This window comes from Dama dama, chromosome 2 (genome assembly GCF_033118175.1).
Source record: "Dama dama isolate Ldn47 chromosome 2, ASM3311817v1, whole genome shotgun sequence".
NCBI classification, from domain to species: Eukaryota; Metazoa; Chordata; class Mammalia; order Artiodactyla; family Cervidae; genus Dama; species Dama dama.
Window position 1 is genome coordinate 9,596,016 of NC_083682.1, and position 27,819 is coordinate 9,623,834.

Genomic DNA, 27,819 nt, shown 5'->3' on the forward strand with positions numbered 1-27,819 from the left:
ACTACATATTCCCAAAGGGACACACTACTCCTACAAGCACTGCACTGCCAGGGTGATGCGCAGAGCTGACAAAACAAGCTCCTATTTTATCTCCTTGTGCCAAAAACCAATGTAATATGAGGGTCAAAGAAGAGAGTGAAAAAGCTGGCTTAAAACTCAACATTCAAAAAACTAAGATCATGACATCTGGTCCCATCACTTTATGGTAAATAGATGGGTAAACAATGCAAACAGTGACAGATTTTATTTTGGGAGGCTCCAAAATCACGTTTGACAGTGAGTGCAGCCATGAAATTAAAGACACTTGCTCCTTGGAAGAAAAGCTATGACAAACCTAGACGGTGTATTAAAAAGCAGAGACATTACTCTGCCAACAAAGGTCCATCTCGTCAAAGCTATGGTTTTTCCAATAGTCATGTATGGATGTGAGAGTTGGACTATAAAGAAAGCTAAGCACTGAAGAATTGATGCTTTTGAACTGTGGTGTTGGAGAAGACTCTTCAGAGTCCCTTGGACTGCAAGGAGATCAGACCAGTCCATCCTAAAGGAAATCAGTCCTGTATTCATTGGAAGGACTGATGCTGAAGCTGAAACTCCAATACTTTGGTCACCTGATGTGAAGAACTGACTCATTGGAAAAGACCCTGATGCTGGGAAAGATTGAAGGCAGGAGAAGGGGATGACAGAGGATGAGACAGTTGGATGGCATCGCCGACTCCATGGACACGAGTCTGAGCAAGCTCTGGGAGTTAGTAATGGACAGGGAAGCCTGGTGTGCTGCAGTCCATGGGGTCACAAAGAATCGACACCACTGAGCAACTGAACTGAACTGAATTCCATTTAGTGAAGCAGTGCCTCTTGCTGCCAGGTGAGGGCAGGGTTGCTCTCTCAGAAAAATCACCAGACCTCTCTCAGCAGCTCATTTGATAAGGATTGGGTAAAGATCAATTGAAAATTTATATGGATAAATTAACATATACTGAGTCCTACTTCGTGTCCTGTACTCTGTTAGGTCATAGGGAAGCAATATATAACTTAAACAGACCTGATACCCAAACTTAGGAAGTTTATGGTGGGCAGGCAGAGTGGATTTGTTCTGGGGAGGGAGTGGTGGTGAGGAAAATGATGAAGGGGTCTCAATGGCTATGTTGATGATCTGGACAGTAACCTAAAGACTGTGGAGGTGTACTGAAGAATTATGAAGTGAGGCGTGAGGCTGGACCAAATTTTTTATTTAGAAAGATCACTCCAGCTTCAAGATGGAGAATGGACTAGAGACAGCAAACCAGGGCCAGGGAGCCAGGTCACATCTGTTGCAAAAACCTCCAGGTCACTGACCTGAATTAGGGTAGTGGCAGTGGGGTAGCCTGGACAATTGAGTGAAATAGGAGGAGTGGGTTCAATTCATTTTGGAAATAAATTTTGTGGACCAAAAGAATTTGTGAACCATCCAAGCAATACTGTTCATCCAGAAGGCAACTGGATGCATAGCTCTGAAGCTCAGGAAAAAGATCCTGGGTTGGAGCTATAGGCATTGCTGTTGTTCAGTCGCTAAGTCGAGTCCCACTCTTTGTGACCCCATGGACTGCAGCATGCCAGCCTTCCCTGATAACAGTGGCCACTAATATCTTGGGAGTGGATAAAGCGTCCCAGGCAGAGTGAGTAAAAAGCTAGACCTAACACACAGCCTCTTGATGAGGGCGAGAAAGAGTGAAAAAGCTGGCTTAAAACTTAACATTCAGAAAACTAAGATTACAGCATCTGGTCCCATCACTTCCTGGCAAATAGGAGGAGGAAAAGTAGGAGTGACAGATCTTTTTCTTGGGCTCCAAAATCACTGCAGAGGTTGACTGCAGCCATGAAATTAAAAGATGCTTGCTCCTTGGAAGGAAAGCTATGACAAACCTAGACAGCATATTAAAAAGGCATATTAAGAAGCCAATAGAGGTCCATATAGTTAAAGCTTTGGTTTTTCCAGTAGTTATGGAAGGATGTGAGAGTTGGACCATAAAGAAGGCTGAGCACCAAAGAACTGACACTTTCAAATTGTGATTCGATTCTAAAAAGACGCTTAGAGTCCCTTGGACTGCAAGGAGATCAAACCAGTCAATCCTAAACGAGATCAACCTTGAATACTCATTGGAAGGACTGCTGCTGAAGCTCCAATACTGTGGCCATGTGATACAAGGAGCCAACACACTGGAAAAGACCCCGCTGCCAGGAAAGATGGAAGGCAAAAGGAGAAGGGCATGACAGAGGGTAAGATGGTTAGCATCACTGACTCAATGGACATGAATCTGAGCAAACTCCAGGGGATAGTGGAGGACAGAGGAGCCTGGCATGCTGCAGTCCATGGGGTTGCAAAGAGTCGGACACAACTTAGTGACTGAACATGTAACTGAAGGAACATTAGTGCTTGAACAATGGGACAGAAGATATATCTCAAAGGATCATGAAGAAGTTATTAACAGCGAAAACATAAGAGGAACACTAGAAGAGGGCAGTGTCCCAAGCACTGTGGAAACAGTGTTTGAAGAAATAGGAAATGGGGTCACTGGACATGGTAGGTTAAAGGGTGTTACCACATATTTCTGTAATGGCATAGAAAAAACAAATTTAAAAAAAAAGGAAATGGGTCAACAGGATAAAAACGTGCTACTGAGAGATCAAGTAGGATGAGAGAAAAGTGTCCTGAGAAAGAAGTGAGCAGTATTGTATATATCCAGTGCTTCTTAAATTTTAGTGTGCACACAGACTACCTGGGGATTTTGAGTAAATGCAAATGCATTTGGTCTGTGGAGAGAACTGAGATTCAGTATTTCTAACAGACACCCAGGTGATGCAGGTATACATAGCTCTTTAAAGTAAAAGACATTTGCTGGAAAGAGCAAGATAAGATGTTAGCCAGAGGGTGGCATGGTATTAGACTCGCACTGGCACAATGTCTAAAGCTCCTTCCAGAGTCAGACCTCTTGAGTTTAAATCCTGACTCTCAATAAATATTTTCTGAATGAATAAATAAATGGGCCAACAAAAGGCAGTGTACCCAAGGGGTTGTTAAGGTATAATATTAAAAACTGAAAACATGACTCATAATAATATAAACACATGTCAAAGATTTTATTCAACCTATTAATTAATGAGAATAAATAAAATTTAAAACTGGTTCAAAAGAGAATTCTAGGAAAGGAGGCTCATCAGCTAAAAGTCCAGACAAGAATGATATGAATTTGCATTCTAATACATAGATACAAAACCTGCCAATGTCTTAGAAGGCAATCTTATCAAATTACAAAACACCTAGAGCAATAAAAAGGACAGCAAACGAAGGTACACACCCCATTGGAAAACCAGGTAATCCCCAAGTTGGGTAGGCCTGCTTTACCTTTATCAAAAGGACACCTAGTAATAACTTTTGCCTATTTCCAAGTTTTGGATAATTTTTCTTAACAGGGTCAAAAGTAGAGACTAGATTTGAATAACAGCTCTGCCACACTAGTTATGTGTCCTTGAGTAAGTAACTTAATATAAAATTCAGTTTTCTTATTTGTAAAATGAGGATGGTAACCACAAAAACTATTTTTTTAATTAAGGTAACATATGTAAAGCATTCAGTACAGTGCCAGAAATGTGCCATAGAAAGCACTTCATACATGTTAACGTTCAACACCCTCCACCAACTCTTTCATCTTCTTTTTCTCATTTCACATTATGTAACAGTCCAGCCTTTTTGCACCACTTTAGCAAATATATTTACACATGCGCGCACACACATTTCACTTAATTTTGTGTGTGGTCATCCTGCATGGATCCACCAGGGATCAAAACCGTGCCCCCTGTGGTGAAAGCTCCGAGTCTTAACCATTGCATCACCAGCAAAGTCGAATCTTCTCCACAGCATTTAACTCCACTTGACATATTATTCATCTATTTCTGTGTTTTCTACAAGAATATAAGCTCCAAGGGAGTATAACAGGACTGTCTGCTTTGTTCCTTGTTGTATCTCCTGTACCCAGTAGATGCTCAACAGATAAATAGTATTGGTAGAATAAACATTAAGTGAAAGTCACGGCCATGATCTCCAACTGCCAAGAACACTGGTTTTCTTTTCTTTGGTTTTTTTTTATGTTTAAGTCACTCAACCTGTTCACAGCTTCCAAAAAAAATATCCAATCTTTAACATTCCCCCTTTCTACAGTGGGTTCTATATTACTACAGAATTTGCTGCAAACTCAGTCATCAGCCACCTTGGGTATACAGGCATATTTTCTGATTGACTCAGAGAAAATGCTTAAAAAATTTAAGTTAAATGCCAACATTTTTAAGGAGCAAATTAATCAACAATTTTGGATTTCTGGATTCTCCTGATCAGATTTTTCACAGACAATATTCTAGCAAGGCACAATCAGCAGGGGCAAAGACAAGAATATCAAGACCCCTATCAGGTTCCTATGGCTCACCTGCATTACTTATATTCCTGCAGGTGTGAGCTGAGGACTTCTGATGTATTAGAAATTATTTCCTATTTCCCTTTCATTATGCTTGAATCCATTTATCTGTTGCCTAAATTACTGTGACAATCTAATTAATGTCCTGTCTCAACTTACCCTTTTTTTTTCGGCCTTGCCCTGTGTAGTGTGTGGGATGTCCGTTTCCCAACCAGGAATCAAATCCATGCTCCATGCAGTGGATGCAGAGTCTTAACCACGGGACCACCAGGATAAATCCTGGTTTATAGGTTATTCTACCTATAGTTCAAATTATTTAGCTTTGCATTTCAAGCCCTTCTCATTTGACCTTCCCTAGGAAATCTTTTCCAACTTCATATTCTATGATTCCCCTTCAACCCATGTTTCATGAACTATATTCATACACTTCCTTTTCCAGCTCAATCTTGTCACTCAAATTATTTTTCTTAACTTGAATTTCCTTCCTGGCTCTGTTTATCTACCCTTCAAGGCCCAGGCACTCCACAAACATTCTCCAAATACCATGCCCACACACAACCTCCCTGCCTACTCTGGACTTTCTGAATTTTCCATAACTTATCTGTCTCATTTTCTACACATTTTGTTACAACTTTTCAATCACCCACTTGGACAAGCATCTAACATTATTGAATACATGAATTTATTCTAGTTATAATAACATTTTTCAAATTGGAATTCTTTTGGTATTTGTCACTTATGTTTCGCTGGGACATGCATGGGGACAACACTGCCACCAAAGGAGTGAAAATTGGTTCTCTTGGAGCAGGAAGAGGGCAGAAAATCCTAGATATTAAACAAAAGCTTTCTGGCCCTCTGACGGGCCACAATATATAAGCAAATACACAGTTATATAAGTGTTATTAAAATTTCATGGTGGGGATTAGAGGGGGAAATGCTTTTTAAAGGCTCCTGGAGAGAGGAAGACAACGAGAAAAAAAATTGAGAAACAGTATCTAGGGATCATGCCATTTGTTTCCTGTGTTCTTGTTTGCCCCCAAATACCCAGAGAAGTGTGTGATGACAGCAGTAAAGCAGAGTGATCAAAAGCGCAGGCTCTGTCATCAAGACTGCCTGAATTTGCACCTGGGCTGATATTTCTTAGCTGGGTAACTCTGAGCAAGTTAATTAACCCCTCCAGATCTCAGGTTCCTCATGCCTAAATTACCTTATGGCCTCCTCCTAGGGTTGTAGTAGTAAATGAGGTCATCCAGGAGACCACACAGTAAGAGCTTAATAAATAGTTATAAAATGTACATATAATACATTTTTAAAACAACCATGTACCCTAGGTGTGCACCACAAATGACTAAAACTGGTTGGCCTCAGTAACAAGGGTTTAGATGACTGGAACCACCCTGCCAATCAGGCAAGAGTTGTACGTGGCTCTGCAAAAGCTTTTTACACCTAGATTCCCTCCATGTAATCTGCGTTAAGGGGTTTCCCAGGTGGCGCAGCTGGTAAAGACTCCCCCTGCCAAGGCAGGAGACGCAAGAGACGCCAGTTCGATCCCAGGGTTAGGAAGATCTCTTGGAGTAGGGAGGAGCCCCTGGAGTAGAAAATGGCCTCCAGTATTCTTGCCTGGAAAATTCCATGGACAGAGGAACTTGGCCGGCTACAGTCCATGGGATCGTAGAGTCGAACACGACTGAGGGGGCACACACATACACACACACACACACACACACACACACACACGCAATATGCGTAAAACGGCGCTTTAAATGTCAGCTAACGCTAGCCCCACTACAAGCTCCAAGCAAAATCGGACCAGAGAGTAGGACAAAGGTGGCCGGTTACAGAAAATATCCTAAAACTGTTGTATTTCAAGAGCACCAACAACCTGATTCACTTTACCAAAACGGTTCCATGCAAGAGCCCTCCACTCGAGATCGGCCAGGGGCCCAGTAATACCTGAGTCGCCCCCCGCGCTGGGCCCCTGAGGACCAGGCCCAGAAGGCTCGCTGGGCGGCGGCTGGCTTGGAACCGAGATGACGCCAGCGAAGGGTTCGTGAGGCTCGCGGTCCATGGAGTAGGACCCTGTACGCGGATTTAGAGTGTGTGCAAGCAAGGGAATGCTCAGGGAAGGGTGTGGGGCAGTCAGCTGTGACCGACACGGGGCGTCAATCCACGATCTGCGCGAAGCCGGGATGGCCTCAGCGCCAAAAGTCGCAGTAAAGAACCCGCGGCAGCACGTTACTAGCGCCTCCGCACTCCCTGAGGCGCATGCGCACCTTTCTCGCGCCGCCGCTTCAGGAAGCGCACAGCCTCTCGTACTTCCTCTAGAAATCTCTACCCACAATCCACCAAGCTCCCTCTGCGCTTGCGCCCGCCCTAGTCCCGCCCCCAAATCCCGTGGGCCTCTGCGAGATGGTATTTATGTGTCCCGCGGTAAGCCTTCGGTCTCATTTACCTACAGCTCTCGGTAAGTGTGTTCTGTTGAGTTTTACGAGAAAAACGGCTGTGCAAACGTGCCCGCGCCTTGGCCTGTCTTTGTGGTATCTGTTGGGTTCGTGGGGGAGAGGAGAAAACGTGGCCTTAGTGTTGAGGCCTTGAAGGAGCAGGGGCTTTGTGAAGGGCAAGATGGCGATGGCGGCCCGTGCCGAGTGGCCTCTCTGTGATGAGACCCTTTTCACAGACCTGTACTGAGCTCCGTGAGGATAAGAAACTCTGAGGAGACCGGCCTTGCACGGCAACGCAGTCTTAGCTCCGGAAAACAAGGAGTTTACGAGACACAGTGCTGACCCAATGTCTTTTTGTCTGCAGGGTTCGGACGCGCGCCAAATGCTGAAGGATCGCAAACAGGTCTCATTGGAGTAAGTGCTCTTGGTCTCCGTTTACTGCCGGTTTTTTCTTGTTGAATATGCGGGAGTCCGACGGGATGTGCTACGGGGATGATTTCAAAAATTGAACTCTCTCTTTCTGATGGATTAGTGGAGAAAACATAAAAACTCTGAGTAGCACCATCCGTAGCAAATGTTTGGGCTTAGCCCTGCGTTGTTAAGGCACTAACGTGGGACAGTTAAACTACGAGATATAAAAGTAAGAAAGAGTATTATTTTATTTCTCCTAGATGTGGTTTAACTCAAAGGAGCTTACAAATTGGAAGGATGAGACAAGACTTATTCCTGTGTGGATCAAGTGTTCTCATGCTGCAGGTGGGTACGCGATGCTTTATGCAGTTGGGGGAGGATAGAAGCATAGTATCGGAATGGGACTTGCTGTTTGAAATCTCACTGGCCACTCCATGATGAATGTAAAATGACAAGCATATGCCTGAACTCAAAAGTGATGTCATCTTACTACTGAGAAGTGGGCCCGAAATGCTCCAGGGTCTTTTAATGGTGGTTCTCAAGTACTAAAAATAATGCCTCGTTTTTCTATCTCCAGCATCTCCTCATCAGTCCTGAGGAATTCAACTGCCTCCCAGGGTGAATACAGGTAAGTTTTCAAATGGGAGGCTTGGTTGTGGTCTCTGGTGTTTTCAACAACCAGGAGAGCAAATGGTCAGTGGAGCAGTGTTGTGTTTTTGCTCCTTCCAGCTTGTTCCTCTTGGAATGATTTCCCTGGGGAGGGAGTCAGCACCCCAGCAAGCAGCATGGTTCCTTCTTATGAGGTTGTGCTCTTCCCTCGCCCACCCATCACTGTCAGATGATTTGAATTGATAATGCTGATCCTCTGTGAGGTACCACAGTTAATAGCATGTTAGAGTTCTGATGGCAGTTTCTGTTAATGAAGAAATTTATTTCATCCTAGTATTTGGAGTAACCGTTTTCTCCCCTTTTGTAGGTTATCACAGGGTTAATAGAGTCATCTGTCTTACAGTAAGTTTTCTCAGTATTGTGGGAAATGGGGGGGTTTCTCTTGTTTCTGATAGTGCTATTTCTTGATCTCTTATTTTATCTTTATTGGTTTTCTAGATGCCTCTTGATCTGCTCAGGGTGACTCCTGCAAAGAGTCAAGAGGTGAGTACCTGTAACTTTGCTTGTTTTTGCTTATCTCCAGTGCCAATGAGGAAAGCAGGCATCCTGTCTTACCCCTGTTCTAGCCCCAGAGCCAGTAATGGTGAACCCACTGGGGCTAACTGGGAGAAAGGATGAAATTTCATTCCGTAGGAATTGTCTGAGGTACAGCAAATGAACAGCATTTGCTTGGCTTGGGTTATCCATTAACCCTAGTTAGAATAGTTTTGGTTGTTTTAGATACTTTGCTAATTACATGATCTTCTCATTCAGGAGCAGCTTGTTGCTATAAACTCCTGGAAAGCCTCCAGAGTTACAAGGTTAGTTGATTAATGTGTGTATGGCATATGCCACCAAGTAGGCAGTTTCCATGATGAATCAAACTAGCTCACTATGACTTAGACAATGAAAAGACATGAACACCTGAGAAACTGGAAAAGATAACAGTGGGGTACTGTGTGTGTAAGGAACTTGTATCACTCATAGCTTTGTCCTTCCGTAGGTACTATTGCCAGTTACTGTTGCTCAGAGGTGAGTGATCTCCATATGTGTTTGTGCACACAGTGTATTGAGTGGGAGAAAATGCCTTTTTAGGCATCTGTGATGACTTACATGGAATCTCGTTCGGCTGATGATTTGCTGTTGAGACTCGGAAATCTGATTTTCTAGGAATGGTGGCTTAGACAGGGGCAGCTTATAATGCAAGAAGCAAGCATCACTGACTTAGTTGTCTTTGTGTTTTAGGTACAGCTCCTTGTCTAGTGCCTGAGAATACTTTTAGGTAAGTCTGTTATCTATGACTGCTGTATAGAATTCACCAGTTTTTGTTTGATGCTTTGGATAACTGCAGACATTACTTGCTAAATCCAAAGCTTGTCTTTGGCCGTTAGTGAACCACCCGTGACATTGTCACTCACCAGTGATGAGTTCAATACCGCCCCAGTCTGATCACTATGACTGAAAGGTATTTCTGAGCTGTGAGTTTCCCTTGGAATAAAAAGTGACTAGTGGGAAGTTGAGTGGCCTCATAGCCAACAGGAAGCATTTTGGACTAGCTGGTAATTTCTGTAAAATGTCCAGTGAAACCTACATAGCTTTTATAGATGGGCCTGTCCTGGAAGACAGTTGACTTAGTTCCCAAACAATCTTTTGCAGGGGAAAGGAGTAAGCCATATACCTGGTCAGCTCCAGTCTGAAGTTGAGAGGTGAGTAAACTTAAACACAAGGCATGTCAAGTTAAAATTTCCCAGTGAAGAAATATTCACAAGTCTTACTTCCTGTCCTAGTCCCAGAGCCTGTAAAGGTGAACCCACTGGGGCTGGCTGGGGGAGAAGAGGAAAGCTCGTTCCAGAGGGAACTGTCTGAGGGATCATGAGAATTTCTAAACAAGAAAAAGAGGGGAATAAATGACTGGTTTATTTATCTGAAAAGCAGATTTTTTTTTCTCTCTCCCCCCCCCCCCCCCCCGCCCCCAGGTCTAAAGAGAACAAAGCACACATAATGGTGAGTGTTCGTGTGCTTGTGTTACATACACTAACCGTGTTCACAGGGTGACTCTTAAACCCATAACGTGTTTACTTAGAAAAATCCAGTATGAAAAAACTCATTTTTCTTTCTCTCTACAGGAATCCAATGTGGAGGATACAAAACTGAAAAATCCTTGTACAGATTACCTGTTCAAATTAGCATACAATCATTTCAGCCTTTCTAAATAAAAATTTTTTAAAACCTTCACTGATTCCTGTGTGTGAGTGGATCTGACTGGACAGAAATAACCCCAGAAAGATTGTTAAATGGCTTTCCCCATTTAGCTTGGCACTTTACCTCCTGGTGAATTTGTCTAACCCAGGGAAGTATCATTCAAGAAGCCTCCCTGGGTCTTTACTTCCTGTCTGCATTTGGGTGAGGAGTTCTGCATGAAAGTATACTGAGTTTGAGTAACTCCTTTAACTGTTTAAAATCTTAAGATTTTGGATACTAGGAGACAGTGGCTCATCAGTTAAGAATAGAAAAATTGGCAGTCAACTTTTGGTATCTTGTTGCCCGCATCCTTCACATTAATCTCTAAAATGATTTCTGTGGAGTTTAACAGCCCTGGGCCTACAACCAGAACTTGAGAAGGGAACTGCATTAGTACCCTCTTGGGATATGTTATGTCACTTCAGTCCTATACAACCCTTTGTGACGCAATAGGCTGTATCCCACCAGGCTTCTCTGTCTACAGAATTCTGGCAAGAATATGTACTGCTTGCTCAGTCATGTCCAACTCTGCGACCCCAAGGACTGCAGCACACCAGGCTTCCCTGTCCTGCATCTCCTAGACCTTACTCAAGCCCAGGTCTGATGCTGTCCAACCAGGTGGTCTCAGATAATGACCACTTTTATATTTCTCAATAGAAGAAGAAAGTTGATGAACTAGAATGTTCATCTGTTGTTAAATTTTCATATGTTTAGAATATGGTTGTGTCGGGACTGGTAAAGTAAAAGGCAATATAGGGGCTTCTCTGGTGGTCTTCTTTTGCATTTTCATACTGTTCATGGGGTTCCCAAGGCAAGAATACTAAAGTGGTTTGCCATTTTCTTCACCCTTGGACTGCAAGGAAGTCATACCAGCCAATCCTAAAGAAAAACTGTCCTGAATTCATTAGGACTGTTGAAGCTGAAGCTCCAATGCTTTAGTCACCTGATATGAAGAGCTGACTCATTGGGAGAGACACTGATGCTGGGAAAAATTGAAGAAGGAGATGACAGAGGATGAGATGGATGGCATCACTGACTCGATGGACATGAGTTTGAGCAAGCTCTGGGAGTTGGTGATGGACAGGGAAGCCTGGCATGCTGCAGTCCATGGGGTTGCAAAGAAGGGGACAACTGAGTGACTAAACTGAAGTGGTATTCTTGTGGCTAAGATACACACAGTATACACACAGTATACACACAATGGAATATTAGCCCAAAAAATTGAGTCAGTTGTGAGGCGGAAGAACCTAATAGGCTTCCCTGTTGGCTGAGATGGTAAAGAGTCCACCTGCAATGCAGGAGACCTGGGTTTGATCCCTGGGTCGGAAAAATACACTAGGGAAGGGAATGGAAACCCACTCCAGTATTCTTGTCTGGAGAATCCCATGGACAGGAACCTGGTGGGCTCAAGAAGGAGGGGATATATGTATACTTAGAGCTGATTCACATTGATGTACAGCAAAAACCAACACAACAGTACAAAGCAATTATCCTTAAAAAAAGAATCCACACTTCCCACGGCAGGATGCATGGGTTTGATCCCTGGTTGGGGAATTAAGATCCCACATGCTGCATGGTGTAACAAAGAACAAAAGGGGGATGTAAATTGAGGGGAATTGTTCTATCAGTTTCATGAAAATAAAACATTAAATTACAAAATTTAAGTGTACCCACATGGGAAGAATATTCCCTTGGCCTTGCCTCTCCCTTCCCTCTCCATGAGTTCCACTTCTCTCCATCTCTGCCACCACAGCTACCCACCCCCACCCCCTAAGCCACATTCATTTCTTGCCTGAAGGATCACAGGAGCCTTCTCTTCCTTTTCCCGGTAGACCTTAAACTTAATGAAGGCAGAGTCCATGTCTGATATTGCTTATCACTGTAGGGGTGTCTGCTCAAAGAGCATAAACAAATGGACAAATGGCCTCCCAGGAAGCACAGGTTTCCAGGTTCAGGTGGGGCTCTCACCATCAGCCCCCAGGACCCACGAAGCAACAGGCAGGAGTCAGAATAGATGCGAGTGACAGAGCCATTCCCTCTTAACCTTTAATTCAGAGGAGGAACAGGGCTACTGCCAACCTGACATCTGAGACCTGCCAGGGAAAAGCCCACAGAGATCTGTGCTTGGGATGCTTGACTGCAGCCTTCATGGACGGACTGAAGCTTATTTGGCTAGGGAGCTATGGTCTGCCCCCAGGTTGCTGCTGCTGCTGCTGCTAAGTCACCTCAGTCGTGTCCGACTCTGTGCCACCCCATAGACAGCAGCCCACCAGGCTGCCCCATCCCTGGGATTCTCCACGCAAGAACACTGGAGTGGGTTGCCATTTCCTTCTCCAATGCATGAAAGTGAAAAGTGAAAGTGAAGTTGCTCAGTCATATCCAACTCCTAGTGACCTCATGGACTGCAGCCTACCAGGCTCCTCCATCCATGGGATTTGCCAGGCAAGAGTACTGGAGTGGGTTGCCATTGCCTTCTCCGGCCCCAGGTTGGATCTTACAGAATTTAGAGAAGGTTGGGACTGAAAGAAACTGAAGGGGCTTTCCTGGGGGTCCAGTGGCTAAAACTGCGAGCTCCCAATGCTAGAGCCTTGGGTTCGATCCCTGGTCAAGAAACTAAATCCCACATGCTGCAACTAAGAGTTTACATGCCACAACTAAAACCCAGCACAGCCAAATAAGTATTAAAGAAAAGAAAATGATTTTTTTTTCTAAATATTTATTTGGTTGCACCAGGTCTTAGTTGCAGCATCTGAACTCTTAGTTTCAGCATGTGGAATCTAGTTCCCTGCACAGAGATCAAACCCCGGCCCCTTGCATCAAGAGCCAAGTCTTAGCCATTAGACTATCAGGTAAGTCCCCAAAGAAACTGAATTTTGCTTTTGCCTTTGTATTAGTTGGTTTTTGTTTTTGGGGTGGTTTTTTTGTTTTTTGTTTTTGGCTACTGTAATAAGTTGCCACTCTAATGGCAGAAAGTGAAAAGGAACTAAAAAGCCTCTTGATGAGGGTGAAGGAGGAGAGTGAAAAAACTGGCTTGAAACTCAACAATAAAGAAACTAGGATCATGGCATCCAGTCCCATTACTTCATGGAAAATAGAAGGGGAAAATGTGGAAACAATGACAGATTTTATTTTCTTGGGCTCCAAAATCACTGTTGATAGTGACTTGCAGTCATGAAATTATAAGACATTTGCTCCTTGGAAGGAAAGCTATGACAAACCCAGAAGTGTTAGTTGCTCAGTCATGCCTGACTCTTTGTGACCCCACTGACTAGCCTGCCAGGCTCCTCTGTCCATGGGGTTCTCCAGGCAAGGATATTGGAGTGAGTAGCCATTCCCTTCTCCAGGGCATATTCCTGTCCCAGGGATCAAACCTGGGTCTCCTGCACTGCAGGCAGATTCTTTACCATCTGAGCCATTAGGGAAGGCCCTGACAAAATTAGATAGCGCATTAAAAATCAGAGACATCACTTTGCTGGCAAAGGTCTATATAGTCAAAGCTATGGTTTTCCCGGTAGTGAGAGTTGAACCACAAAGAAGGCTAAACGCTGAAAAATTGATGCTTTTGAATTTGGTGCTGGAGAAGACTCTTGAAAGTCCCTTGGACTGCAAGAAGATCAAACCAGTCAATCCTAAGGGAAATCAACCATGAATATTCATTGGAAAGAATGATGGTGAAGTGAAGCTCCAATACTTTGGCCACCAGATTCAAAGAGCTCATTCATGGGAAAAGCCCCTGATGCTTGGGAAGACTGAAAGCAAAAGGCTAATGGGGTGCAGAGAGTGAGATGGTTAGATAGCATCACTGACTCAATGAACATGAATTTGAGCAAACTCCAGGAGACAGTGAAGGGTAGGAGATCCTGGCATGCTGCAGTCATGGGGTCACAGAGTCAGATGTGACTTAGTGACTGAACCACAAACTTGGTGGCTTCAAACAAAGCAAATATATCATCTTACAGTTTGGGAGGTCAGAAATCTGAAATGGGTCTCAACGGGCTAAAATCAAGGAGTGCTAACAGGGCTGCATTTCTTTCTGTAGGCTCTGAAGGAGAATCTGTTTCTCTGCCTTGGCTAGATTCTAGAGGCCACCGCCATTGCTTGGCTGACAACCCTCTTTCATCTTCAAAGCCAGTGATGGTTTATCAAATCTTTCTGATGCTGCATCAATCTGACACTGAGTCTCCTGTCTCCCTTTGTGATCTTTGTGATTATGTACATGGAGCACATCAGATAATCCAGAACTCAGATGCAAATGCTAAATTGCTCAGTCCTGATTTTTTAGCGACCAGGGTCCTCTGTCTATGGGATTCTCTAGGGAAGAGTATTGGAGTGGGGCCAGGGGATCTTCCCTACCAGGGGAATTGAACCCTCATCTCTTATGACGCCTGCACTGACAGGCAGGGTCTTTACTAGTATTGCTACCTGGGAAGCTCAGTCCAGAATGATCTCTCCTCAAAACTATTAATTTAATCATGTATGTGAATTACATTTTGTCTGCCATGTAAGTTAACATAATGAGAAGTTCTAAGAATTAGGACATGGGCATGTAGAGGCATTATTCTGTCTACAACATTCCCTTAGTTCAGCTTCTCCCTAGAGGTTCTGGGTTTATCGGTGAAGCCTGTAGAAATTGCTTCTGTTTATTAACAGGTACACAGTGTGAGAAACTGCAGTCTCTAAAGTCATAGATGATCAGACTTTGCTAGTTGTAATCATATCAGTGAAAATAGAACGTCCTACTCTTGCTGGAAGGATCTCAACCCAGGCACGGTATGTGTGTTTGTGCGTGTGTGTGTGTGTCTGTGTGCTCAGTCGTGTCCAAGGCTCGTAGCCTCTTCGCAACCCACGATTGGTAGCCCTCCAGGCTCCAGAGACACGGCCTCTAATTCCAACCCAGATGTAGAGCTCAGTTAAGGAGCTGAATAGAACGTTCTGTGTTCACACTAACACAGTTTCCAAGGAAACAGGACTTCAAGTCCCTTCTCAGCAAGAGCCTGACATTACATAGAGCAAAGAGCCTTTCATACAGCTGGGCTTTGCTCTGAGCCTCGAAAGTACCGGTTCTGTTCAATTTGACCTGCATTGCCTCATCCCCTCTCCCACCGCTGGTTCCTGGGTTTAGCAATCAGGAGGCTCCGAAACGCTTTTCTGAGGCCGCTTTTCCCCCGGCTGTGGGGCCAACGGTGGGTAGTGGATGGTACAAACGGCAAGATGTAAGTGGGGTGGGGGCGGATGTTACAGTAAATCAGGGAGCGGGGAGGAGCAGATTCCAGCCGGGAGCCCCGTAATGCGAGGGGAAGACAGTCTAAAGGCAAACTTCCACTGTCACCTCTGGACCGAGAGCAGCATGTCTTCAGTTCTCACAAGCACCCATAAGCGCGGATTATTATTCCTCCATTTAACCGAGGAGAAGACAGGAGCCTAAGCTTTGCGTGCATGCCGTGCGTGCTAAGTTCCAAGAGTGGTGTTCGGCTCTGCGAACGTAACCCACCAGGCTCCTATGTCCATGAGATTCTCCAGGTAAGAATTTTGGAGGGGGTGGTGCCCTCCTCCAGGGGATCTTCCCGACTCAGGGATCGAAGCAGTCTCTCTTGTCTCCTGCTTTGGCAGCGGAATTCTTTACCACTAGTGCCACCTGGGAAACACAAGCAACATGCCTCGTGGCATCAAATCAGGAACTGGAGGACAGGGGTCCCAACTAGGTTCTTTGGACACCAAAGTCAGCGTTCAGGAACCGCGGGCCTTTCCAAGTAAAAGTCCGGAAGAGGGGCGCCGCCCTGCATCTGCTTCGGCAGACTAACGACCACCACAGCTCTGCTGCCCCTTCTGTCGGGGAGAGATCGCCAGTCTCCGAGGGTAAGACACCAGGCGGCCATAGAAACCACGTCTACCATGGGGACCAATCCCAGAAAGCGAAAAAGCAGAAGGGCGGGTTTATGCAAAATACATAGGAAATTAGCCGGAAGGAGACGCAGTAAACCACACAATTTGAGGTCTATTTCCAAATTTTAGTTATGATTATGAATCATAAATGATGAAAAATTGGTTTTAAGTAAAACTACACTTTGAAAAGAATCTAATGATTAGGCCATAAAAGTCACCACAACCGTAAAAGCTACTCTAAGAGTAAGGCTGGCCCGGAGAGAGGCTTGTAGTTATCGCTTCTCGGCCTTTTGGCTAAGATCAAGTGTAGTATCTGTTCTTATCAGTTTAATATCTGATACGTCCTCTATCCGAGGACAATATATTAAATGGATTTTTGGAATTAGGAGTTGGAATAGGAGCTTGCTCCGTCCACTCCACGCATCGACCTGGTATTGCAGTACTTCCAGGAACGGTGCACCCCTCTTTCGAGGGGAATAAATCTTTGTCTCAAAAAAAAGGTTTGAAGTTGAAGTAATTTTGCTGTGATTAAAATATTTCGTAGTTAATCGGGTTTAGTGGTTTATCACTAACTTAAAAGTCTCTGCAGGGGGAGAATTGACCTTCGGTTTATTTTTGCTTGGCAAGTTTTATATATAAGTAGCGGAGTTCATGTAACCCCGATATTCTACTAAGTGGGGTTTCAACGCTGTGTTGATTTCTACTGTGTACTTTCTATCCAGACAATTTAACTCAGTAGAAACATGAAAGAATGAAATGAGTCTTGAGTTTCCTTTATGGAAACTTGGCGAGTACTGTTTGGGTTAAAACGGGTGGATCACGCTTGACATGCTTAAGTTTTGTTTTTTGTTTTTTTTTTTCAGTGTTTCGGACACTTTTATTAAATAACAGTAGTTTATACTTTTTGTAATTTACTTGAACGCTCTGTAAAGGATTCTCGTACATGTAACATAATGGTGGTAGTTTGGGTAGTCGTGACGCGATTTTACGTATATTCGGGGTTTTCTAAAAGGCTCAACAAGAGCAAGTCCCTGCCAACCAAAAAACATGGGATCGATTCCGCGAGACGCGGAAGATCACCTGGAGGAGAATAGTTTACCACTCCAATATTCCTGCTTGGAGAATCCCATGGACAGAAGCCTGGCGGAGTACAGTTTATGGGGTCGCAAAGATTTAGACGCGATTGAGTAACTCGTCCTTTTCATTTTCACTGGTATTCCTGCCTGAAGAATCGCTTGGGCAGACGAGCCTGGCTGGGTTTAAGTCCACAGAGTCGCCAAAGCCGTCGGGTCCGACTTAGCAACTATAAATAGCTACAATTTTAAGAATGGTGACATGCTTAGTAGTCTTCTTTATAACGGGTAAGTTTCCTGGTCTAGTTCCCTCATCCTGAAAACTCTGGGTGTGCACCTGGCCTTACAGTGAGGAAGACTTCCGAGCAGAGAAATAGTTGAACGTCTCATAAAGGAAAATCATAGTATTTCAGGGAAAGAGACTGTTCAGATTTACTTTGGGGGGGCGGCGGTAGTGGTGGTTGTGGTGTTTCCGTGGCCCAACCGCGCGGCTTGCCTGGAATGTTAAGCTCTGAAACTTATTGGCAGTTCTCCAACTAAGGTGGCAATCAAGACTTTCTCTGTGGAGGACAGATCTGCCAGGCAAGAGTGGGATGCTTTATTCTTACCGATACAATTTCAAACAGCAAAGTTTCTGATAAGACTTATTTCAGACAAGTCATTCAAAGAACGGGGCCGTTATGAGATTTTAAAGTTGGAGCTTGTCTTTGGAAGAACTGTTTCTTTTAATTTTGTAGATCTTCATTCATTGCCCATGGTGCCATTTTATACCATCAGCAAATCTCAACGTGAGGAAATAAAAACGCCCCTACCTTCGCTTTCCAAAACCGAGCTCGTCGGTTTCATTTCCCCCAACTTTGTTCATTTTGTCCTATTACGCTTGAAGTTGAAGCCATGCGCCTCATTAGTGATTTGAGTCTTTCCTGAAATAAGCTCTTTTCTTCTCTTGTACAGAAAACGTACATTGCTTTAGAGCAGAGAAACAGACTAGGGCTGCCTGGATCCGATATTGTGGTTCAGATCGTATGCCTTTTACTCCAAATGTAAAATGGTCAAGTTACTGTTCAGATCTCCACAAACAAGTCTCTAGATTTCATTTTTGTAAAAAGCAAAACTAGCTGGCGGGGAGAATATTTTTAAACTCTTCCGGTTCTTTAAATGGAGTTCCTCCGTATCCCACTAGGCTCACGCTGGTGACGCAGGCGCTGCGCCGGAAGTGTGAGCCTTGGGTTCCCGAGCTCGGCTATGGCGGCTGCGGCTGCACGCTGGAACCATGTGTGGGTTGGTACCGACACTGGCATCCTGAAAGGTGGGTAGCGGAGTCGGGCGTCGGGAACTGCGGGCGTCACCGTTTCGCGACTCTGATGCGATTGACGTCCGTGTCCCGCAGGAGTGAACCTTCAGCGCAAACAGGCGGCGAACTTCACGGCGTCAGGACAGCCGCGGCGCGAAGAGGCGGTGAGCGCCCTGTGTTGGGGTGCGGGCGGCGAGACACAGGTGAGCGACCGCTGACAGAGCTGGGAGTCTGGGGCGCGGCCGCCTCGCTCTCCTCGCCATCCTGTGCTCCTCTGCCCGCAGATCCTGGTGGGCTGTGCCGATGGGACAGTGAAGCACTTCAGCACCGAGGAAGGCAGGTTCCAGGGCCAGAGGCAATGTCCTGGAGGGGAGGGCACGTTCCGAGGCCTCGCCCAGGTTGACGGGTAAGACCAAGCCCCTTGCAGAAACGCTCAGGTCGTAGCGAGAGTGTTGAGGCTCCCGCTGGACGACCGAGTGATGGCGATCAACTCTTGAGTTGATGTGAGCCTGGTCTGCGTGACAGGGACCTTTTTCCTGCCTTCATCCGTTCATTCCTATAACAAATATTTATGAAACAGTTACTTGGTTGTTTGTAGGCACTGGGCGAAATGCAAAGGCTTAGGTAAACCAGACACAGTATCTGCCATCATAAAGTTTGCTTCTTCCAGAGTTTTGTTTTTTGGGTTTTTGTTTTTGTTTTTTTGGCATAATAATCTTTTGGATGACCCTGAGCACATTATTTAATAGTTTGAAAGTGAAAGTGTTAGTCGCTCAGTCGTGTCCGACTCTTTGCAACCCTATGAACAGTAGCCCGCCGGACTCCTCTGTCCGGGATTATCCAGGCAAGAATACTGGAGCGATTTGCCATTTCCTTCTCCAGCGGATCTTCCCGAGTCTCCTGCACTGCAGGCGGTCTCCTGCATTGCAGGAGATTCTTTACCAACTGAGCCACTAGGGAAGTTTAGAATATGTTTTTAAATGGGGGCTAACAACCACCAACAAAGTGGTAAAGCTCCTAAAGTAAAGAATAGGAAATGCTGGGTTGCAGGCTTAGTTTTCTACTGAAGGTGAAGAGAGAGGCTGTGAGCTGACTGTGTAGGTTTGGTGACGTTAACTCTTGACAGGTGAGTCTGGAAGGCTAGATCGGGGGGAGAGGGGGTGGAGGAATATTTGAACTTGGCCTTGAAGTTTGGGTAGAATTTTGACAGATGGAGAAAGGAGTAAGGGCATTCTAGAAAGAGGCTTTTGCCTGAGCAGAGGCCAAGGATTGGTGTGAGGCTACAGGGCACATCACAGGGAAGATAAACAGCATTTGGGGGTTGAAGAGAAGACTCTTGAGTCTCTTGGACTGCAAGGAGATCAAACCAATCAGTCTTAAGGGAAATCAGTCCTGAATATGCATTGGAAGGAGTGATGCTGAAGCTCCAATACTTCGGCCACCTGATACAAAGAACTGCTGGAAAAGATTGAAGGCAGGAAGAGAAGAGAATGACAGAGGATGAGATGGTTGGATGGCATCACCAATTCGATGGACAGGAGTTTGGGCAAGCTGCAGGAGTTGGTGATGGTCAGGGAAACCTGGCATACTGCAGTCCACGGGGTCGCAAAGAGTCGGACACAACTGAGCAACTGAACTGAACTGGGGGTTGAAGCCCAGGAGACTTTTTTTTCCCTTTTTAAAAACTTATGAGGAAGAATTTTAATATAAGATAAACGAGTTAAGTTGGGATTTAAGGTAAAGTGCTTTAAGTGTCAGGCTGAGCAATCTGCAGTTTCATAGGTAGTGAGGCATGATTGGTTTCTTAGCAGGAAACACTGTGGTCAGAGCTGTGAGCCTGCAGGAACGTGGAGATGGACTGGAGATGGGGCAGTTGGGAGACTGTTGCCACAACCCAGGAAAACCTAGAGCCTGAACCCAGTTGGGGAGAGTGGGCAAATATGAGAAAGATCAGAGGGCTTGGGCTATACAGATCTTGGTGAGAGATTGGCTTGTCTGGTCTGACACCCAGAACAGGGAACCCAGAACAGAGAGGAAGCTGGTGTTTGATTCTGACCAAACACTAAATCCAGAGCAGTCCCATTTCAGTGCTTTTAGAGTTCTTCCTCCTGACTCCTGGTGAGCACATCAAGAAAGATCAGCAGGGCCAGGTGCCCCAGGTGGAGCTGTGGAATAGCAAAGACTCTGCTTTGCAGTATCACAGTCTTGATTGCAGCTCTGATTCTGACATTTATAGCTAAGTGGCAAATCTTTTAATTTTTTGTAGCTTCAGTTTCCTTACTTATAAGACCGGTAAACCATTACCTTGATGAGGAAATTAAATAACAGCCATCAAGCCCTGCCCAGACCTGAGTTACCTAGAGGCTTCCTTAGGAACAGGGCTGGTAGGAGGGAGTCTAGTTCATATGAATTTAGGGGTGGGTCGACTGGGGACAGAGAACACCATTTACCCCTGCTCTTTTAACTCTATCCTCCCTTTGCCTGCAGCACCCTCATCACATGTGTGGATTCTGGGATTCTTCGAGTCTGGCATGACAAGGACAAGGAGGCATCCTCTGACCCAGTGAGGCATCCCCCGCCCCCCACCCCCCCATCCTAATCCTGATGGTTGGGGAAGGTGGGGCCCAGGGTAGAGCCAATGAAGGCTTTGGGGGAGGAGGATTAAGAATCTGGAAGTGACTCATCTCCCTTCTCTCATTCTTTTCAGCTCCTGGAACTGAGAGTGGGCCCTGGGGTATGTAGGATGCGCCAAGACCCAGCACGCCCCCACATCGTTGCCACAGGTGGGAAGGAGAATGCTCTGAAGGTGTGGGACCTGCAGGGATCTGAGGAGCCTTTGTTCAGGGCCAAGAATGTGAGTGATGGTGGGTGGAGAGGACCTGGGTCCCAATTTCCAGGAGTCGAGGCCACTGATTATGAATTGGAGACCGGCTGGGTTTTAGGGGATGATGATAGAGGGCAGAAGGAAGGGACACACTGAGCCCCTCCCAGCTCTGTTCCTCATCTACTCACCCCACCAGGTACGGAATGATTGGCTCGACCTGCGGGTTCCCATCTGGGACCAGGACATACAATTCCTCCCAGAGTCACAGAAGCTTGTCACCTGTACAGGGTACCACCAGGTGAGGCACACATCTCACCCCTATCTTCTTCTGGGCTCACATAGCTTCCTGGAGAAACAGGAAGCTTGCTCTTTGCAGGCTTGGTCCCCACCATTTGGCACAGCCACTCTTCTCGCCTTCCTTCTGTCATCCCTGAGCTCCCAGAAGAAGGACCATTTCCCCCATCTGTTCCAGTCGAGTGGCTAAGCCAGTGACCTTCGCTTACTACATTCTAGGAAGGAGTTGCCTGAACTGTGATTCTTCCTTTTCCTCCCACCTAGAAGAGAGAAGGGAGTGTCCCCTTCATAGTAGAATCACATGGGGCCTGTGTTATGAGAAGACATGGACTGGGTATCAAAAGAACTGGGTTCTGGTCCTGATGGCAGCCTCTAATTTGCTTTGGGACCCAAGCATGACCCTCTAGTATCTGTAATATCTGGTCTCCATTCCTCAGCTGTATAGGAAAGGCCCAACTGGGGATCTTTTCAGCTGGGCTTTTTTTTTTTTGACCGCGCTGCATGGCAGTCATACCTCCCTGATCAGGGATCGAATCCGAAGTGGAAGCTTGGAGTCCTAACCATTGGACCACCAGGGAATTTGAAATCCTAAGACCTACGCAGGACTGGGTGGGGCTACATTTGCCCTGCATCCTCTGCTCTGCACCTGAAGTCTGCTCTTGGTAATACAGTTCTGCTCAGAAAACACATGAGGGCTTCCTCTCTCCTTCGTGTCCAGGCTTAATTTCTTTCTCTGTTTGAGTTCAGCAACTCTGACAGTTGGGCCAGCTTGCTCTTGCATCATGAGAGGGGAGTATAGACGGAATGCTATACACACATGCAGACCATGGGGATGCTGCTGCTCCTAGCCTGGGAAACCTCTGTTCTCAGCTCTATACATTCATGTTCCTCAGCAGCTCTCCTCTACTCCTCAACACTCAGAAAAGAAGGGTGTATTTCAAATGAGAAAGTTTCTCTGAAAGAGTGGATTGTAAAAGCAGTGTATGGGGTAGGGGGCCTTCCCTGGTGGCTCAGCGGTAAAGAATCTGCCTGCCAATGCAGGAGGCTTAGATTCAATTCCTGGGTTGGGAAGATCCCCCGAAGGAGGAAATGGCAACCCACTCCAGTATTCTTGCCTGGGAAATCCCATGGACAGAGAAACCTGGTGGGCTACAGTCCATGGGGTCACAGAAGAGTTGGAAACAACTTAGCGACTAAACAACAAATGAGGGGAAGTGAAGATGCAGAGAAGCCGGAGGGGCTACCCAGAGTAAAGGTACTATTGTGATGTCTCAGTCTTCTTCCAGGTCCGTGTCTATGATCCAGCCTCCCCTCAGCGCAGGCCAGTCCTTGAGGCCACCTACGGAGAGTACCCACTGACAGCCATGACCCTGACTCCTGAGGGCAAGTGAGTGTGTAGCAGGCACAGTGGGGCCTGGGGAGGACTCCAGGGGGCTCCTGCTGACCGACCCATGTATGTCTCTCTGGTCTCCTCCTCAGTTCAGTGATTGTGGGGAATACTCATGGGCAGCTGGCAGAAATTGACCTTCGACAAGGTGAGTAGACCAGGGAGCCTTGCAGGGGGGCAGGGGTGGGGAGGAAGGGCAGGATTCCCCTCTGACAAGGGGCGGTGGAGCTGCTGAGCCCTCTTTCAGGTGCCGGTTCAGTCCCGGTTCTGCCAAAAGCTGTGTGACCTTGGACAAATTACTCTGTTAATTCCCTGTGCCTTAGTTTCTTCACCTGAAAAATGGAGATGTTAATGGTAACTGCCATGTCAGCATTATGTTAAACGAGGATTAAATGTTGAAAGAAAGTGATTTGAACAGAAAACACTCAATAAATGATCGTTGGCTGACCAGTTAGCACTGATACCTGCCCCCTTTCTCCAGGGCGCCTGCTGGGCTGTCTAAAGGGACTGGCGGGCAGCGTCCGAGGGCTGCAGTGCCACCCTTCAAAGCCTCTACTAGCCTCCTGTGGTTTGGACAGAGTCTTGAGGATACACAGGATCCGGAATCCACGGGGCCTAGAGCATAAGGTGAGAAACCACTCATTCCTGCTCGTTGTGCCCTCCTCCCTCCCCCACTCTTGCTTCTGTTTCAGCAGACCTGGCCCCTTAAGGTCCCTCATCTCTTGCAGGTTTATCTCAAATCTCAACTGAACTGCCTTCTCCTGTCAGGCAGGGATAACTGGGAGGTAAGCTCTTGGGTCTGGGAATGTGGGAGCTAAGGGTACAGGTGTGAGGATCTCTCTGTGAAGAGGAAAGGGAAGCAGCTGGAACTTAGACCTGAGACTGTCCACCCACTTGCCAGGAATAGTCCTGACAGGGTCATTGCCAAGGGTAACATAGGAGCATGGATGAAGTGAAGTGAAAGTCACTCAGTCATGTGTGACTCTTTGTGACCCCATGGACTGTAGCCCACCAGGCTCCTCTGTCCATGGAATTCTCCAAGCCAGAATACTGGAGTGGGTAGCCATTCCCTTTTCCAGGGGATCTTCCTAACCCAGGGATTGAACCCAGGTCTCCCACATTGCAGGCAGATTCTTTCCCAGCTGAGCCACCAGGGAAGTCCAGCAGCATGGATGGGCGTGGTATTTAGGAGCAGGAAACAAGGGGTGGTACCTGGAGGAATGATTCTCCTCCCTGTGGGTCTGTTATTGTACCTCTGACTCCTGAGGGCTTCTACTCACCAGGATGAACCGCAAGAGCCTCAAGAGCCCAACAAGGTGCCCTCAGAAGACACAGAGACAGATGAACTTTGGGCCTCCTTGGAGGCAGCTGCCAAGCGGAAGCTCCCCAATTGGGAGCAGACCCAAGGCGCTCTCCAAGCCAGACGGAGAAAGAAGAAACGGCCTGGGTCCACCAGCTCCTGAAGAGCTTGTGCTCACTTTGTAAATAAACACCTTAAAAACGTACCATGACTTTGCCTTTTGTGATGGGAGAGTGGTGGCGGCTCCCTGAGCTGGGGTGGTGGGGGTATCTGACGTCACAAAAGCAGGGCCGGGAACCTGGCGGCTGGTGCGGGTGGCACCGAGTGCAGGGCCGCATGTGCGGCCATGGGCTGCTGCCAAGACAAGGACTTTCAGATTTCGGATGAGCAGGCCAAGGAGGCCGGGTCAGAAGGTGGGACCAGAGACACACCGGGGGGCCCAGGGAGCTGGGAGTGGGTACTGGACCACCCGGAGGTTGGACTGGGGAGAGTAGAACTCAGCGGCCTCGCATCCTCGCAGGCACTGATGCGGACTCGGTGGAGCAACGGGATCGCAGGTCGAACGAAAGTCTTCTGATCACTGTGCTGTGGCGGCGGCTATCCATGTTCAGCCGTCGGGGTTCCTCTCGGTCAACCAAGAGGCAGGCAGTCCAGAATCTAAAGCAGGCGAGTAGGATCCAGGAGCGCGAGCAGGAGATGATCCAGGAGGAGCCGGAGAAGGGGTGACTCCAGCCCTGTTCTCACTCCTCCCCAGCCTTCAGAGAATAAAGTTTCTAACGTGTACCTGCCTGAGCGCTTGTGCCTCGTCTTTCGGCACGTAGGGCGCGGGCACCACCAGGATCGCGGGCTCTTTAAGGCTCCTTCCCTGAGGTTGGCCAGTCCCCTGGGCCCCCGACTTTAGTTACTTGGGGGCGGGGCCACAGGGGTAGCCTAGCCAATGGGGGGGCGAATTAACACATGCGTTTTGGTGGAGGGGCGTGTCTCTCGGGTCGCCGGGCTCTAGGAGGCGTGGTACCGCCTTCCTGTTACCGGGGGTGGGGTTACGTGTGGGTGACGTGGCGGCTTCCAGTCTTTGGTCGGGTTTCGGCGGCTTCGGCTCCAGGGGGAGGAGGTGGTGACGATCTGGGAGATTGTAGCAGTGGCGGCAGCGGCAGGCGGCAGAAAGGAGGTAGGACTCGGTAGGGTCTGGCTGCCGTGCCTGCTCTGGGCCGCTCTTTCCGGGGACGGCGCCGGGCGGGGGGAAGGGAACCAGGGACAAGCGGGCAAGTCCTGCCGGCCCGGCTCGGAGTGAGCGAATACCTCACCGTCCAATCAGAAAAGTCCCTTTAAGAAGGACGTCGGCGTTAGCTAATCAGTGTTTGCAGACTTCCAGAAGGTGGGACTTGGGCGAGGGAAGGGTGGGACTTCCTGCTTCAAATAAACACCTAGAGATTCCCCCCTCCGCCCACCGAAGTGTGTCCCTCTGAGGTGGTCCGTCCCCGTTTCTCCCTGAGGAGTCGGAGGAACCAGTGGATACGAGAGGGCCCAGTTAGGGCCTGGGGCAGTTGCACGGGACGGGCTGGAGCCTCAGGGCCACAGGACCTGGCTCTGGCCCTGTCTCTACTTCAGGGCCCCGGCCCGCGCTGTGGCCGCCGGAACCAAGTTGGAAGAAGAGTCTGAGGAGGGGGACGGCTTGGGCCGCTGAAAAAGCAGGATCTTGTCAGCTGCGGGTCGGTCCCAGGATCTACGGGTGGCTTCGGGCTCGAAACTCCGTGCCAAGTGCAGAGGGGCCCCGAAGAACTGCTGGTTGGGGCGGGGGATTGGTGGAGAAGGAGGCTGCCTGGGGAATGACACTCTCCCCTCCACCACAGTCCGAGGTTATGCGTCTCAATGATCCCGCGGAAACGCTACGGATCTAAGAACACGGATCAGGGTGTCTACCTGGGTCTCTCAAAGACACAGGTCCTGTCCCCTGCAACTGCTGGCAGTAGCAGCAGCGACATCGCCCCTCTGCCCCCCCCAGTGGCCCTGGTCCCTCCCCCTCCCGACACCATGTCCTGCCGGGATCGGACCCAGGAGTTCCTGTCAGCCTGCAAGTCCCTGCAGAGTCGTCAGGTAAGGACCTGGACTGGGAGAGGCAGAGTGAGTCTTACTCAAACCTGGGAGAGGGGGTGCTCCAGCACCATTGAAGTAATTCTTGGGGGAGCCTGATGGAGACCTGGTCCAGCTTGGGATGGTAGGATCTAACAAGCAGAGAAAAGGTGGGCTAGCTAATCTAGAGGCAAGAATCCAGACTTTGTTGATGTTTTGTTTAATCAGGAATCTAGGGTTGCTATTCTGGAATGAATATCTCAAGGCGAGAAATGATTACAGTATATTTGGTTTGGATAAGGAACAGGTTCTAGAAAGAGCCTTTATTTAGTTCAGAGACAAACGCTTTAAATTCTCATTCCAGTATAATTCTACCAAGTTTGCTTCATGACAACATGGAAGTTAAACTAGTTGGACCTCAGTTTTTATATCTGTAAAATGAAAGAAACTTTCCAAATAAAGTAATTTTAATAAAAATCACTTGGGAGTGCTTTTTTTAAAAATTAGATTGCTTTGTTTTGTTCCAGACTTTCTGAATCTGGAAACTGAGTAATTGTGATTTTAAATATTTTTACTGCTCAGTTGTTGTTTACAACTGCTCTTCTATATCATCTCCAAGAGCTTCCTGTTTATCCTCTCAATTCCCCAGTTGGAGGAATGGAATGGTAATACTAGTTACCATTTATTTAGTGCTTATCATGGACCTGATATTTGGCTAAAATAATTTATAATCCTTATGTTTTTTAATCTTAGCAACAACAAAAGGAGATGTGTAGAATTGTCTCCATTTTACATAAGAGGAAACAGAGATTCGGAGTGGTTTAAGTCACTTGTCCCCAGGCCCCCTTCTAGTAAGTGGTGGCATCAGGTTTTGTGTGGCCTGTCCAGTAGAGGATGCCACTAGCACTAGAGGGCGAGTTTAGGGGATTCCTGGGGAATAGTGAAAGCTGGCAATGGGAAGGAAAAAGTAAAGTTTTACTTTTTGACGTTGCCTTTCAGAATGGAATCCAGACAAACAAGCCGGCTCTGCGTGCTGTCCGGCAGCGCAGTGAATTTACCCTCATGGCCAAGTGAGTTGGGAGAAGTTATGTGGTGGGTTGGCCAGTGTCTGAGGAGAGGTAGTCTTGCCTCTGGTGACCTTGGTGGCGAGGACTGGGATTGGTTGTGCTAGTGCTAAGGTGGGCAAGGCCCTCTCCTTCCCTTCCACAGTGTTCTCACTTGTGCTCATTTGCAGGCGCATTGGGAAGGACCTCAGCAACACATTTGCCAAGCTGGAGAAGCTGACAATCTGTGAGTGTTCCTGGACCTTTCGGAGCCTGGGCAGTGAACACCGGAGGGCTGAGGAACCCTACTGTCTTGAGTCTGGTCTCCGACCTCACCTGTGGTGGCTTCTTGTTTGTCTCTGCAGTGGCAAAGCGCAAGTCCCTCTTTGATGATAAGGCAGTGGAAATTGAGGAGCTAACTTATATCATCAAACAGGTGAGTGACTAGCAGTCAGGAGAGTC

At 47.1% G+C, this 27,819-nt stretch overlaps 3 protein-coding genes, 1 long non-coding RNA gene and 9 other non-coding genes across 19 annotated transcripts in view; all 13 read left to right on the top strand.

Annotated features, from left to right (window-relative positions):
• The first annotated feature begins 6,835 nt into the window (after nt 1-6,835).
• Nucleotides 6,836-10,183, top strand: LOC133072237 (uncharacterized). 2 transcript variants are annotated; one of them, XR_009696676.1, is made up of 13 exons: nt 6,836-6,912; nt 7,254-7,303; nt 7,561-7,645; nt 7,878-7,928; nt 8,030-8,172; nt 8,277-8,311; nt 8,408-8,452; nt 8,723-8,769; nt 8,952-8,980; nt 9,194-9,230; nt 9,605-9,654; nt 9,925-9,952; nt 10,075-10,183. It is a non-coding gene; the product is annotated as an uncharacterized LOC133072237 (long non-coding RNA). The 2 variants fall into 2 exon arrangements; XR_009696675.1 differs by lacking the exon at nt 8,030-8,172.
• On the top strand, nt 7,374-7,449 carry LOC133041169 (small nucleolar RNA SNORD26). Its single transcript, XR_009689183.1, has one exon. It is a non-coding gene; the product is annotated as a small nucleolar RNA SNORD26 (small nucleolar RNA).
• On the top strand, nt 7,730-7,801 carry LOC133041165 (small nucleolar RNA SNORD27). Its single transcript, XR_009689181.1, has one exon. It is a non-coding gene; the product is annotated as a small nucleolar RNA SNORD27 (small nucleolar RNA).
• On the top strand, nt 8,134-8,209 carry LOC133041163 (small nucleolar RNA SNORD28). Its single transcript, XR_009689180.1, has one exon. It is a non-coding gene; the product is annotated as a small nucleolar RNA SNORD28 (small nucleolar RNA).
• Nucleotides 8,493-8,618, top strand: LOC133040895 (small nucleolar RNA SNORD22). Its single transcript, XR_009689064.1, has one exon. It is a non-coding gene; the product is annotated as a small nucleolar RNA SNORD22 (small nucleolar RNA).
• LOC133041160 (small nucleolar RNA SNORD29) lies at nt 8,815-8,881 on the top strand. The gene has a single exon (XR_009689179.1). It is a non-coding gene; the product is annotated as a small nucleolar RNA SNORD29 (small nucleolar RNA).
• Nucleotides 9,046-9,115, top strand: LOC133040880 (small nucleolar RNA SNORD30). Its single transcript, XR_009689056.1, has one exon. It is a non-coding gene; the product is annotated as a small nucleolar RNA SNORD30 (small nucleolar RNA).
• LOC133040887 (small nucleolar RNA SNORD31) lies at nt 9,362-9,429 on the top strand. The gene has a single exon (XR_009689062.1). It is a non-coding gene; the product is annotated as a small nucleolar RNA SNORD31 (small nucleolar RNA).
• On the top strand, nt 9,694-9,819 carry LOC133040891 (small nucleolar RNA SNORD22). The gene has a single exon (XR_009689063.1). It is a non-coding gene; the product is annotated as a small nucleolar RNA SNORD22 (small nucleolar RNA).
• Nucleotides 10,184-16,346: 6,163 nt separating the features above from the next.
• On the top strand, nt 16,347-16,537 carry LOC133040952 (U2 spliceosomal RNA). Its single transcript, XR_009689082.1, has one exon. It is a non-coding gene; the product is annotated as a U2 spliceosomal RNA (small nuclear RNA).
• WDR74 (WD repeat domain 74) lies at nt 16,362-24,449 on the top strand. 2 transcript variants are annotated; one of them, XM_061165294.1, is made up of 13 exons: nt 16,362-16,572; nt 17,302-17,433; nt 18,329-18,454; nt 18,536-18,642; nt 18,724-18,845; nt 20,927-21,002; nt 21,147-21,293; nt 21,460-21,561; nt 22,844-22,944; nt 23,037-23,092; nt 23,426-23,571; nt 23,673-23,729; nt 24,228-24,449. In XM_061165294.1, the coding sequence occupies exons 3-13, from the start codon at nt 18,391-18,393 to the stop codon at nt 24,405-24,407; spliced, it is 1,158 nt and encodes a 385-aa protein (XP_061021277.1). In that variant the 5' UTR covers nt 16,362-16,572; nt 17,302-17,433; nt 18,329-18,390; the 3' UTR covers nt 24,408-24,449. The 2 variants fall into 2 exon arrangements, with proteins under 2 accessions (XP_061021277.1, XP_061021270.1); XM_061165287.1 differs by lacking the exon at nt 16,362-16,572 and having other exon boundaries at nt 17,284-17,433.
• Nucleotides 24,450-24,590: 141 nt separating this feature from the next.
• On the top strand, nt 24,591-25,019 carry TEX54 (testis expressed 54). Its single transcript, XM_061156829.1, has 2 exons — nt 24,591-24,657; nt 24,765-25,019. Exons 1-2 carry the CDS (start codon nt 24,591-24,593, stop codon nt 24,968-24,970), a joined length of 273 nt encoding a protein of 90 aa, XP_061012812.1. The 3' UTR covers nt 24,971-25,019.
• A 235-nt stretch (nt 25,020-25,254) lies between these two features.
• The window catches only part of STX5 (syntaxin 5), a 28,976-nt gene continuing 26,411 nt past the window's right edge, over nt 25,255-27,819 (top strand). The window contains exons 1-6 of one of the 5 annotated variants that reach the window (XM_061165391.1): nt 25,279-25,412; nt 25,853-25,953; nt 26,095-26,338; nt 27,314-27,384; nt 27,549-27,604; nt 27,723-27,793. In XM_061165391.1, the coding sequence (XP_061021374.1) occupies nt 26,114-26,338; nt 27,314-27,384; nt 27,549-27,604; nt 27,723-27,793 (423 nt within the window). In that variant the 5' untranslated portion in view covers nt 25,279-25,412; nt 25,853-25,953; nt 26,095-26,113. Of the gene's footprint in view, nt 25,413-25,635; nt 25,954-26,094; nt 26,339-27,313; nt 27,385-27,548; nt 27,605-27,722; nt 27,794-27,819 lie in introns of those variants that run through there. The other 4 variants (XM_061165377.1, XM_061165411.1, XM_061165401.1 and 1 more) reach the window with 4 other exon arrangements.

Bases quoted from the DNA above. Each gene is read 5' to 3' on its own strand.
- WDR74 (XM_061165294.1), top strand. From the start codon at position 18,391: ATGGCGGCTGCGGCTGCACGCTGGAACCATGTGTGGGTTGGTACCGAC. The intron at 23,093-23,425 runs GTGAGTAGACCA...CCCTTTCTCCAG, and splicing joins AGAAATTGACCTTCGACAAG to GGCGCCTGCTGGGCTGTCTA. The intron at 23,730-24,227 runs GTAAGCTCTTGG...TCTACTCACCAG, and splicing joins CAGGCAGGGATAACTGGGAG to GATGAACCGCAAGAGCCTCA.
- TEX54 (XM_061156829.1), top strand. From the start codon at position 24,591: ATGGGCTGCTGCCAAGACAAGGACTTTCAGATTTCGGATGAGCAGGCC. The intron at 24,658-24,764 runs GTGGGACCAGAG...GCATCCTCGCAG, and splicing joins CAAGGAGGCCGGGTCAGAAG to GCACTGATGCGGACTCGGTG.